Consider the following 12,853-nt stretch of genomic DNA (forward strand, 5'->3'; position numbering starts at 1 on the left):
TCCCTCCTCTGCCCTAAAAAGCATTCAATCACACCAAGACACTGTGATTGAATGCCTTTATTTTTTAAAAATGTCACTGATTGTTTTCGAGTGAACTAGAAGTGATGGCTGGTCATCACTTCCAGTTTACTATTAAACGGAGCCAAACAAAACTAAACGGGTCTTTGTTCGGCTCCGTGACTAGCCGGTGGCAGCGACGGCTGGTTGATTGACACTCTCGGTCGCAAGGTAGATCCCGATAAAGCAACGGGGGGTCCTCGAGGGGCATCCTCCTGCTGCTTGTAATGCGATTGAGCGGCTAGTTTACGTAACTGGTCGGCAAGTGGTTAAAGTGATTTTTGCTAACCTTTTGGGAAGAATTTTCATATGACATAAAATGTGGTAAAGCCCAGCTCCAGCCAGGACCTTTTGTTATGTTTGTTTGCAATAGGAAAGGGTTGACTCCATTTGGGGAGATTTTATGCCACTCTTTATCCCTGGAACACCAGGACACTAAACCATAAGTGTGCTCCTGTCAGTGTTGAGTATGAATCACAGAGGAACTCAACAAAAGGCAGTTGTTACCATGCTCTTCATACCAAAGGAGATATCTAACAATAATGGCTATCCCTAGGTAACAAGGGTGCAAACTTCCAAACTCATAAGTGTTTTTAGTAGCTTATGATGGCCATACGTTATACAATTTTACCTTCAACTGTGTAGTGAAAGGTCCTGCCTGATTGCATACAAATTGAAAGTGTTTAAGTTTGACCTCATATTTTTTGGTTTTGGTAAATCTAGAGGTAAATTAGACAAAAAATTGACAGCTGATTGGTAGATGACCGATTTGTAAGGTGCATTACTAATGTGCAGATGTATCTCACATGTTCATAGGTCACTTAGGAATTATAAATTGAGGTAAAATGTGTTCACTTCTGCAATTGCAGTACCTGTCACGTACCTGATTGGAGACTGAAATGACGAGGTCGGCCTCACTTATGTCACTAGCCCTGACCCCACTGGAAGTGGAACAGAGGGTGTCTAGGCACCAGGGGGACAAAAGCGCCAGCAGATGTTGTTTGCAGCTCTTGCAGTTGGAGACTTTGGAAGACTGATGCACCGCCGATTCAGGATCATTAGTGATATGCAGAGCTGGTATGGGTAGGTCGCCAAGTGTGCACCAGAGTAAGACAGGAAGCTGGGATGGGAGACAGGAGCAATGTCAAAGGAATAGCCGGGGTCATCAACGGGCGGACAGCGAGGTACCAAATCATAAACAAGCCGAAGTCAGGAACCAGTATCAAGCAGGAGAGTAATCGGTCAGGTCAGCAACAAGGAAATCACAAAGGAACGAGCAGGAAACAGGGAACAGCTGAAGACCAGTCAGCACTCAGCACAGGCAGAGTCACCTCTTAAATTGTCTGTCTGGCGCAAATCTGCACCGTGCGTGTGCGTGATCATGCATTTCTGTGCACATGCGCACGTCTATGCACCAGCCTTCTCACAGGAATTCCCTTACAGTAGCACTGCAAGTTTATATTTTAGAGTCCTATTGTCAGCATGTCACCACTGGGACTATACAGTATATGCAGCTTAACATTTGGAGATTTTCTCTTGGGTGTAACTAAACCCTGCTGAATGCAGATACTATGACCCAGGGCTTTATAATGTTTCACCATTCTTAATATCACCTGTCATAAGCACACACACTATGCTGTATAACAATCATGTGAGCCAAATAAGCCTTTTACTGGTGTGGTGGTGGTGAAAAAACCCCTCTTCAGTTGTAATGAGGGATGGGCTCCATCGGTACCATCTTCCTTTGCTTTACCCCATTTCTGTGGCTGATGATCTATATAAATGTCTTCTTACTTGTAAACCGCCATTCGTGGCTTTAATATAGGAGACATAACACAACAGGGTGTATCGTCCATGCGTTATACTTTCTGGTTCCTAGAAAATTCTCAAGCTACATTTTCATGAGCATTGCTTCAACAAAGAAGATGTCTCTACAGAGACCTGTAAAGGTTTTGTTGCACAAAACTATCCAATAGATATACATTTTGTAGTTGTATGGACTGGTTTGTTCGGCTGTGCACTCTTTGCATCGCGTGTGTTGTTTGTGAGTTTCCCAGTTATCTGCTAAATTTAGATGTACTGCTCATGTAGTAATAATGCCCCAGAGACATGGGAGCTCACTCTCCCTACATGTGTCAGCGTGAGCTGTTTATAGAGTCCTGCTCCTGCCAGAAAGCAATGGACTTATTTGTGCTATTTTAGTTCACATCTAGGGTCAGTAATTGGTTATTAACCATTTTTCTTTGAGTATAATCTTGTCGTTGTCTGGTGTGCAGGGGCGGACTGAAAACTCATGGGGCCCCCAGGCAATAGGGGATCATGGGGCCCCTGTGTCCTTGCCCAAACTCAAAAAGCCTATGAAAAAGGTACCAGGGGCATCTCATGGGGCCCCCTACTGACCCCTGGCCCTCGGGCAGTGCCCGAGTTTCCAAATGGTCAGTCCGCCCCTGCTGGTGTACTTAGAGAGTAGTCCATGGGCTGTTTAGTGCAGGATGCAGCATTTCAGCCAGTCAGTATCTCTCAGTGTCTGTCGCTTGTGGTCCCATACGGTCAGTGGGAGAGCACACTGTGCCCAAGCACAGAACTCTCCATAGATTATTGTAGTCTCATTGGCAGAGGTTATGTTTGTGTGCCCATGAACTATTGCTTATAGCCCAGTATGAATGCATGCCATTGGGAGAGTGAAGAGGAGGGACAATCACACTCAAGGTGTGGGTGCATCCTAAGGAACTGCTCCCTCTGACTGCTAGTCTCACAAAATTTTAAATGATATTTGGTATTGTCACTATTGTGCTGCTCACAGTTCTCCTTGCCAGAAGCTTAGACATGAGGAGGCAAAGCCCTGCCCTTACCTAGCTGGCTTCACAGTTAGGTTGTTTAGATATGAAACTAGAAAACTGGTATTGCACATTAGAGCGCTCATTAGTTAGGAGTATTATGAAGTTGATGTGAGGACCTTGGTCATTGCATTTCTCTAACACAAACACAACTTCACTTCATCTTCTTACTTTCTTTAGACCAGTAGTCTCCAAACTACAGCCCGGCGGCCAGATGTTGCCCTTTGATTGCTTTTATCAAGCCCTTGAGGCACTATTTCACCCAGCGATACCAACAACTGGAGCATAATTCTCCCCATAGACACCAATGAAGGGGCACAATTTCTTCCAATGACACAAACGATGGGGCACAATATGTCCCAATTACAGCAATTATGAGTTACAATGCCTCCTACTGACACCAACAATCCGGTGCTATTCCTCCCACTGACATCAAAGATGGAGTACTATTCCTCCCACTGACATCAGGACCTTTCCTACTCCCAATGGCCACAATCTGGCCCCCCTAAACTCTGAAGGACAGTAAATTGGCCCTTTGTTTAGAAAGTTTGGAGACCCCTCCTTTATATGTATATATATATATATATATATATATATATATATATATGTGTGTGTGTTTGTATGTATATGTGTGTGTATATATATATATATATATATATATATGTATATATATATATATAATATACTCACACATATACAATATATATATATATATATATATGTGTGTGTGTATGTGTGTGTGTGTGTATATATATACAGTTGCAAGAAAAAGTATGTGAACCCCTTGGGATTACGTGGAGTTTTGCATGAATTGGGCATAAAATGTGCTCTGAACGTCATCTAAGTCACAACAATAGAAGAACACAGTCTGCTGAACATAATACTACACAAACATTAGATGTTGCCATGGTTTAATTGCACATAACATGTAAACATTCACAGTGCAGGGAGGAAAAAGTATGTGAACCTTTGGACTTAATAACTGGTTGACCCTCCTTTGGCAGCAATAACCTCAACCAAACGTTTCCTGTAGTTGCAGATCAGACCTGCACAACGATCTGGAGTAATTTTGGACCACTCCTTTTCACAAAACTGTTTCAGTGTAGCAATGTTCTTGGGATGTCTGGTGTGAATCGCTCTCTTAAGGTCATGCCACAGCATTTCAATCGGGTTGAGGTCAGGACTCTGACTGGGCCACTCCAGAAGGCATATTCTGTGCTGTTGCAGCCATTGTTTTGTTGAATTACTTGTATGCTTTGGGTCATTGTCCTGTTGCATCACCCATCCTCTGCGGAGCTTCAGTTGGCGGATGGGTGGTCGTACGTTTTCCTGCAAAATGTCTTGATAAACTCTGGAATTAATTTTCCCATCAATGTCAATAACCCGTCCAGGCCCTGAGGCAGCAAAGCAGCTGCAAAACATGATGCTCCCTCCGCCATGTTTTACAGTGGGGATGAGGTTTTGATGTTGGTGTGCTGTGCCTTTTTTTCTCCACACATAGTGTTGTGTGTTCTTCCCAAACAACTCAATCTTGGTTTCATCTGTCCACAGTATATTTTGCCAGTAGTGCTGTGGAACATCCAGGTGCTCTTTTGCTAACTTCAAACGTGCTGCAATATTTTTTTTGGACAGCAATGGCTTCCTCCGTGGTGTCCTCCCATGTACTCCATTCTTGTTTAATGTTTTCCTTATTGTAGATGTGTCAACAAAAATGTTAGCATGTGCCAGAGATTTCTGTAGGTCTTTAGCTGACACTCTGGGATTCTTCTTTACCTCATGCAGCATTCTGTGCTGTGCTCTTGCAGTCATTTTTACAGGATGACCATGCCTGGGGAGAGTAGCAACAGTGCTAAACTTTCTCCATTTGTAGACAGTCTGTCTTACCGTGGACACATGAACATCAAGGCTTTTGAAGATACGTTTGTAACCCTTTCCAGCTTCATGCAAGTCAACAATTCTTGATCGTAGGTCTTCTGAGAGCTCTTTTCTGCGAGGCATGGTTCACGTCAGACAGTGCTTCTTGAAAACAGTAAACCCAAAACAGGTGTGTGTTATTTAAGGGCAGGGCAGCTGTCAGCAACACATCCAATATCATCACACTGATTGGAGTCAAGGTTGGCTCACTCCTGGCTCCAATTAGCTCTGGGAGAAGTCATTAAGCTAGGGCCTCACATACTTTTTCCTCCTTGCACTGTGAATGTTTACATGTTATGTGCAATTAAACCATGGCAACATCTAATGTTTGTGTAGTATTATGTTCAGCAGAGTGTGTTCTTCTATTGTTGTGACTTAGATGACGTTCAGAGCACATTTTATGCCCAATTCATGCAAAACTCCACGTAATCCCAAGGGGTTCACATATTTTTTCTTGCAACTGTATATGTATGTATGTATGTATATGTGTATATATATATATATATATATATATATATATATATTGTATGTGTGTGTGTATATATATATATATATATATATATATATATATATATATATATATATATATAAACAGGGAGAACAGAACAGCTACAATGGTCACAGCAATCCCAGGAGCTCAAGCCCAGAAAGATAACTATTGGGGTTCTTGCACACAAGCCACCTGAGCTCTTTCACCATAATTGTGTAATTGAATTTCCTTCATCCAGGCAGCCCAGGTGCAGTTTACGGCCTGTCATTGACGTAAATGGCCGTGTGCTGCTGTACTCTTGTATATGGAGTTACTACAAGTACATTGTATGTGCGTATTCAAAAAGTGGGAACATTTTCTATTTTTCCATATGCCAATACGCTGTACTTGTCTTTACAACAGCACCACCAAAAATAACCTGATAGGGGTTTTAAGCTTTCTCTTTCAAAATTTTGAAACATTTGAAAAAATGTTTGGCTTTCCATACACATGAATTCTCGAGAATCTATAAAGTTGCAAAATATTGGTTTTAGGTGGACTGAACCTTTATAAAGGACGATAAATCCTAGATTCTGAATAGGTCTTCAGTACATGTATATACAACCCCTTACACTGGTCTCAGTAGCCGTGTGAAATCACTGTACACGTCAAGGTCTCTTAATTCTTTGTTCAGCTGATCACACATTTTTATCTTGTTATAGGAATGTAGTAAATGTGTATGGAATATATCCTCCTCCTGCCGCCTCCTATATTGTGTCTTGTACAGGAATGTCCTGGATACTGACATGAAAATCATAGCTCTTACTGCAAGGTTATGACATCTTCCTGGATAACACTTTGCTTTGATCACAGTGTTTTCTCTCCATGTGGATTAATGCTGTGGTGTTTCAGATGAATAGCTTGTCCAGTTTACCTTACCGCCCACTGGTCTATTCTTTATATCTACCTTTATTTCATGCCTGTCATTGAATAATAGAAGTTTTTCTTTTCTTTACCTGCTAGGCCCTATTTTGAAATGAAGGCAAAGTATTACCTGCAGCTTGAGGTTGGTACACTTTATTATTTGCAAGAAATGAAAGCGGAATTACACTGCATCTCAGCACTACAAACCAAACAAACAAAACAAACCCATCCATCAATGTTTCCATGCTTTATTTTGCTGGGAAATCACTTTGAAAAACACCCCCTAGGATTTCTAATTGTGGCCATCTTGAGTAAGGGCAGATGATTCATATAGTATTTACTTCCTGGAATCCATCTGCCCTTAACTCAGGTGTGCAGGCAGGAGGGTGTGCTTAGCTGAGAAACCCTTCCTCTCCTCTGGAAGACTCTTGGGATATATATCTTTTGCCTAGACATGGAAACCAGGAAGTAACTGAAGAAATGCAAAGAAAAGTTTAAACCAAGTAAATATGATATACCGTCCTATCTAGTAATGGTAGCAACATTAAAAATAGTCATTGTTGATAGAGTGAGTGAATTTTTGCTTTAAGCACACTTGAATTGATTCTATATATTAAAAAAAAAAATAATAATAATAATAATAATAAAACAACCTAATGAGATGGTGTATGACTGTGTAAGGAATTCCATCCTGCATACTTCCTATAGGTGGATGCATGGCCAACAATGGAACCATTATGAACAGTAGAGCAGAAAAGCCAGTAGGTCCACGTAGAACCACTTTATGGATGTTGCCTTTAAAAAGGACTTCTACGTTTATTTATTTCAGGTACTTATATAGTGCTGTCAATTAACGCAGCACTTTACATATATATTGTACGTTCACATCAGTCCCTATCCCTCAAGGGGCGTACAAGCTAAGGTCCCTAAATTACATTCATACATACACATACTAGGGGCAATTTAGACAGGATCCAATTAACCTACCAGCATGTCTTTGGCGTGTGGGAGGAAACCCACACAGGCACAGGGAGAGCATGCAAACTCCAGGCAGGTGGTGCTGTGGTTGGGATACGAACCAATGGCCCTAGTACTGCCAGGCAGAAGCGTTAACCATTTTGCCACTGTGCTGCTCACATGATCTACATGTTCCTAAAACATTGGCTTTTTGTACATATGTAATACTTTTCTATTTGTAATAAGCCTTTTTGAACTGAATTTATAATGTGCTGGCTTCTCTACTTTTCTATTGATGTATAATTGTAGGAACAGATTCTAATTCTCTTTTTTCCATTTTTCCAAAGCGAGATGAATAGATAAGAGGGAGTGTAATTGAAAACATGCAGTTAGTTTCCATCATATTAGTTACATGTATCAATCCCCAAAACAAAATAAAAAATGGTATAAGGGGAGTTGCTGCAAAAAAAATCACAATATTACAGTAGTATATTACAAAATAGGTAATCAAAAATTGGACCGTGTCCCCCCTGAGCAAAACTATTTTTTTTTTTATGTAGTTTATTTTTGGAGATGTCTTTCCATTCTTTGCAATGGAGACTGCCTTTAGAAAAGTGTTTAAATAACCGTACCAATTTACATAATTTTCTTTTTGAGTTCTATTTTAGAATTAGTTTATTATGGTTAAAAATTGAATTGGCACAAATATAATTTATCATTTTTATCATTTACATTTTTCTGAGAAATTTTGCTGCATGTTAGCAGTTAGTGTTGAAATTGGATTTTTTTTTCTTATGGTTTGTCTGATTTTTGCTTACAGTAAGGTTAAAATATTATGCTTTTTAGGGATATTTTAGAATCGCCCAGATAAAAGTAGAGATGGTCTTTCCTAATATTTTGAGTTACTTACTAGGGTGTTTTTAGAACTTTATGTAAGATGACCCTTCATCAATAGAATTTTTTTGGTGCTACTCCTTTCCTATTGGTCTCTCAGCAGAAGATTTTATTTAAATGACCCTGAGGCTTATACACAAAAAGATGTCCAAAGCCTTGAATATGCCAACTAGTACTGTTATATCATCTATTAAGAAGTGGAAAGTTCAGGGATCTCTTGATACCAAGCCAAGGTCAGGTAGACCAAGAAAGATTGCAGCCACAACTGACAGAAGAATTGTCTGGGATTCAAAGAAAAACCCACAGGTAACCTCAAAAGAAATACAGGCTGCTCCGGAAAAAGATGGTGATACTTGAACAAAAATGAGCTGTTTGGTGGAAGTGCCAGAAAGAAGCTTTTACTGCATCGATGCCACAAAAAAGCTGTTACAATATGCCTGACAACACCTTGACATGCCTACCCAGGCTTTTTTGTGTCATTGATGCAGTAAAGGCTTCTTTCTGGCCTTTCTGGCACCTCGACCATGCAGCTCATTTTTGTTGAAGTGTCGTCATATTGTGCTCCTTCAAAACAACCACATTGTCTTTTTCCAGAGCAGCCTGTATTTTTCTTGTGGTTACCTATGAGTTTCCCTTTGTACCTTTTGTATCCCGAACAACTCTTCTGGCAGTTGTGGCTGCAATCTTTCTTGGTCTACCTGTACTTTGCTTGGTATCAAGAGATCCCCGAATTTTCCACTTCCTAATAGGTGATTTAACAGTAATGATTGGCATATTCAAGGCTTTGGGCATCTTTTTATGTCCTTTTCCATGTTTATAAAGTTCCATTACCTTGTTACGCAGGACTTTTGACAGTTCTTTTCTGATCCCCATGGCTCATTATCTAGCCTAGTCCGTTCTTCCATGTAAGAGCTAACAAACTCATTGACTATTTATACACTGACACTAATTGCAATTTAAAAAGCCACAGATGTGGGACATTAACCTCTAATTGACATATAAACCCGTGTGTGTCACCTTGTGTGTCTGTACCAAGGCCAAACATTCCAGGGTATGTAAACTTTTGATCATGGACATTTGGGTGATTAATGTTATCATTATGATTTAAAGAGAAGCCAAACAACTATTTGATAATAAATGGCTTCATATGATCATTATCCTTCAATAAAAGAGCATTTTTGGCATGATTAGTCATATTTTCATTATCAATACCAAAATTGCACAATTTCTGCTAGGGTATGCAATCTTTTGAGCACATCTGTGTGTATGTATATATATATATGTGTGTGTGTGTGTGTGTGTATGTATGTATGTATATATATATATATATATATATATATATATATAATGTTTATGTATGTATGTGTATATATATATATAATTTTTTTAATATCAACTTTTTATTGCTTTATCTACAGCAATTGAAGAAAACTGTGGATGAACTTCAAGCTAAACTGTCTCTGGCCAAAGGAGAATACAAGGCTGCACTGAAGAACCTTGAAATGATATCTGATGAAATACATGAGAGGAGGCGTTCCTCTGCAATGGGTCCAAGGGGACGTGGCGTGGGAGCAGAAGGCAGCAATTCAGTAGAAGATCTCTCTGCTTGTAAACTAGAATCAGACACAATTTCAAGTAAGTCCATACGGGTCCAGGAGATCTACACTTTATACAGGAGCAATGGTATATACTACAGAAATTTGTTAGCTTTGTGTGGCCAAGTGTTGAGCAATCAGATTAAAATATAAAATGTATGTACAGTATATGTAATTTTTACAATGTTTCCTGTCCCACCTGTCATTGGGGAGCCAATAAGGCTATCATGGCCATTACTTCTAAGAATTATAGCTGCCTGGCTGTCATGCAAAAACATTGGCCTAACTGGAACAGGTATAGGAAATATAAAATGCTCACACTATTTTGTGGATGGGTCTCCAAACTTTTCAAAGTATTGAAGCCAGAAAACATTGTTATTTTTGTGAAATTATTATTGTGCTTTTTTTTTTTTTAAATTAGAAGAAATTCAGCAATGGCAGCTCTTGTACACTGACAAATTTACATGCTTGCATTTCTATATGTTTATTATTGAATTAAATATTTGTGTAATAGCCACTAGATGAAAATAATCAATTTGTATTCACTCCTTTGTCAGCCTGTTTGCTTAACAACAGTTAATATTAGATATCAGCCAAATAGGGAGTGCATTGTTGTGAGTGAGTCAGACAACTTCTAGAATGTATTCTGAGAAAGAACAACCACAGAAAAAAAAAATCACAATCACAATGTAGCAACGTAATGTAGAAAGTGTAAACTGCATATGAGCAAATGTTGCTGCTCCACATGTACACCCATAATTATAAATTCTACATACAGGAGAGGTCTTGAGTGAAGAAATTGTGATTAGCTGTGCCAGAATGACTTAAAGATAAGTTCAGTGCAAAAGCAAAAATTCCTGGATGTCAAAACACGTCAAGGTTTGGGCCTTCAATATGCCATGGTATGTCCGGCTAAACTTCGAGTGATTGTGGAGGACACTTCTCACTTCTTTGATAGTCCTAATGCAGCCTTACAGTGGTTGGATGGTGCGGAACATCGCTTGACGAACTCTCCTGGAACCTGACCTTGGGGACCCTGTTGATCCTTAGTGTTTTAATCTCAGCTTACTATAGTAAAACAGCGGGGTATTGCTCTCACATTTCCTCCCTTTTTGTTTCCCACTTTTTTCCCGCTTAAGTTGGGGCTTCTCCCCTCTTAGGCTTTCCCTACATTTACCTGCGGTGTGCATGTCCATGAGACACTGTGTAAACCCCAACCTGTTTGTGGTATTTAGGGGATTTTTTGTCCTCCTGCCAGTGTTTTCAGTCAACATTATTCCGGCCCTGTTGGCCTCCATGTTGGTGATAATTGCAGTTTTCTCCCTTGCTTTGTTTATGGTTCACCTGGGATGTCTATATTTAGTGGAGTGCATGTTGCTGGGTCTGTCTCTCCTGTTTCTGCGGGCTGTCCTTGCCCATGTGATCTGGGTGCCTCCTACTACCTATCCGCTCACCGCTTCCCTCCGGGGGGAGGGGGGGGGCGGAATATCTGTCCACGACTGTGTTATCCTTCCTATTTTCTCCATATGTATTACGTATGTCTCCCATAAAGAATTGATGTTTTTATCCTGAAATGTAAGGGCCTGGGGGATAGAGGCAAGCGGGGTGCTGTCTTCCACATACTTAAACATTTAAAACCATCTGTAGTATGTTTGCAGAAAACCCATTTGATATCTGAAACTGTCGGTACCCTCCGCTCTTGTTTATGTCCCATGTAATATCATTCCTTCCACTCCACGTTCTCTAGAGGTGTGAGTATCCTTATTGCCAATTCCGTAAAATTTGTTCATGTCCAGGAGTGGATTGATGTGGAGAGCAGGTATATTTTCCTACTGTGTACTTTGAAGAATAGGGTGGAGGGATATATATCGCAACCACTATGCAGCAAAACCCATTCAGAGGTCATTAAATGCCTAGCTCAATTTATGGCAACTCACAAAGCTGCTCCCCTATTGGCGTTAGGTGATTATAACAATTGCTTACTCCCTACCTTGGACGGTAGGGCCAGACAATTATCCCCTCAGCCCACCCCATTTGCTAATTTATTGGTGGAATTGGGCCTCCAGGATGTGTGGCGGATGAAGTATCCGACAGCAAAATGCTTTTCTTGTTGCTCTGCTAATCATGATGGGCTTTCACACATAGATTTGGGCCTTGGGGACTCGATTATCCTGCCATATGTGTTTGATGCTGCATATGAACCCAGGGCTCTGTTTGACCATTCCCCTTTCTGGGTCAAGCTACAGGTGTGTTATACTTGCTCTTGTCCACTGTGGAAGGTTAACCCATTCTGGTTGACACTGTTTCCAGAGTCCGAGTTGATTCTGGGAGAGTCGTCCGAATATCTGCAGTGGAACGACGGCCTGTTCCGGCTGGGATCAGTTTGGGATGTGATGAAGGCCTTCCTGAGGAGCTGATTATCCGGGAGATTTCAGCGGTTAAGCGTAGATCCAGGGAGTGGGGGGAGGAGAAGGCACGGTTAGATGTTCAACAGAGGGAGGTTCAGATGAGTTGATTCTGGTTTGATTGAGGGAGAGTTGTCCGAATTTCTGCAGCGGAATGATGGCCTGTTCCGGCTGGGAATGGTTTGGGATGTGATGAAGGCCTTCCTGAGGGGCTTGATTATCCGGGAGATTTCAGCAATTAAGCGTAGATCCAGGGAGTGGGGGGAGGAGAAGGTACGGTTAGATGTTCAACAGAGGGAGGTTCAGATGATCCAAGACCCAAGCCCCCGTAATTGTACCTCCTGGAAAGAGGCCCAGTCCCTTTATGAATCCGTACATACTCAAGTAGCTGATGAGAAGCGTTATTTTTTGCAACAAAAATATTTTGAGGAGGGTGAGAGTACGCGAGACCTTCTTGCTCTTGTGGCAAAATCACAACAAGGGGTGTTTACTATAGACAAGATTAAGGATGCTGATGGAGTGATTCGCACGAGTCATGCTGAAATTCTGAGAGTTTTTCATCACTTTTATGATGATTTGTACACTTCTAAAATTGTAGCCACATTCTGAGCTTTTGCAGTTTTTAGACACCTGCCCTTTTCCTGTGTTATCGGAGGCTGACCAGAGAGAATTAGATATGCCAATTACTGTTGAGGAGCTATCCGAAGCTTTAGCAGGCACCCCCAGTAATAAATCCCCGGGCTCTGACAGATTGCCATTCGAAATATATAGTAGATACGGTGAACAATTCCTCCCGGCCTT

At 40.9% G+C, this 12,853-nt stretch overlaps 1 protein-coding gene across 1 annotated transcript in view; it reads left to right on the forward strand.

Moving 5' to 3' along the window:
* The window catches only part of SH3BP5 (SH3 domain binding protein 5), a 117,347-nt gene that overhangs the window by 89,104 nt on the left and 15,390 nt on the right, over positions 1-12,853 (forward strand). Inside the window, exons 6-7 of the mRNA XM_089652074.1 lie at positions 6,301-6,343; positions 9,471-9,687. Coding sequence (XP_089508200.1) covers positions 6,301-6,343; positions 9,471-9,687 — 260 coding nt within the window. The remainder of the gene's footprint in view (positions 1-6,300; positions 6,344-9,470; positions 9,688-12,853) is intronic.

The sequence above is a fragment of the Staurois parvus genome, unplaced genomic scaffold (assembly GCF_062004578.1).
Source record: "Staurois parvus isolate SC_StPar_1 unplaced genomic scaffold, SC_StPar_1.0 ptg000670l, whole genome shotgun sequence".
NCBI lineage: Eukaryota > Metazoa > Chordata > Amphibia > Anura > Ranidae > Staurois > Staurois parvus.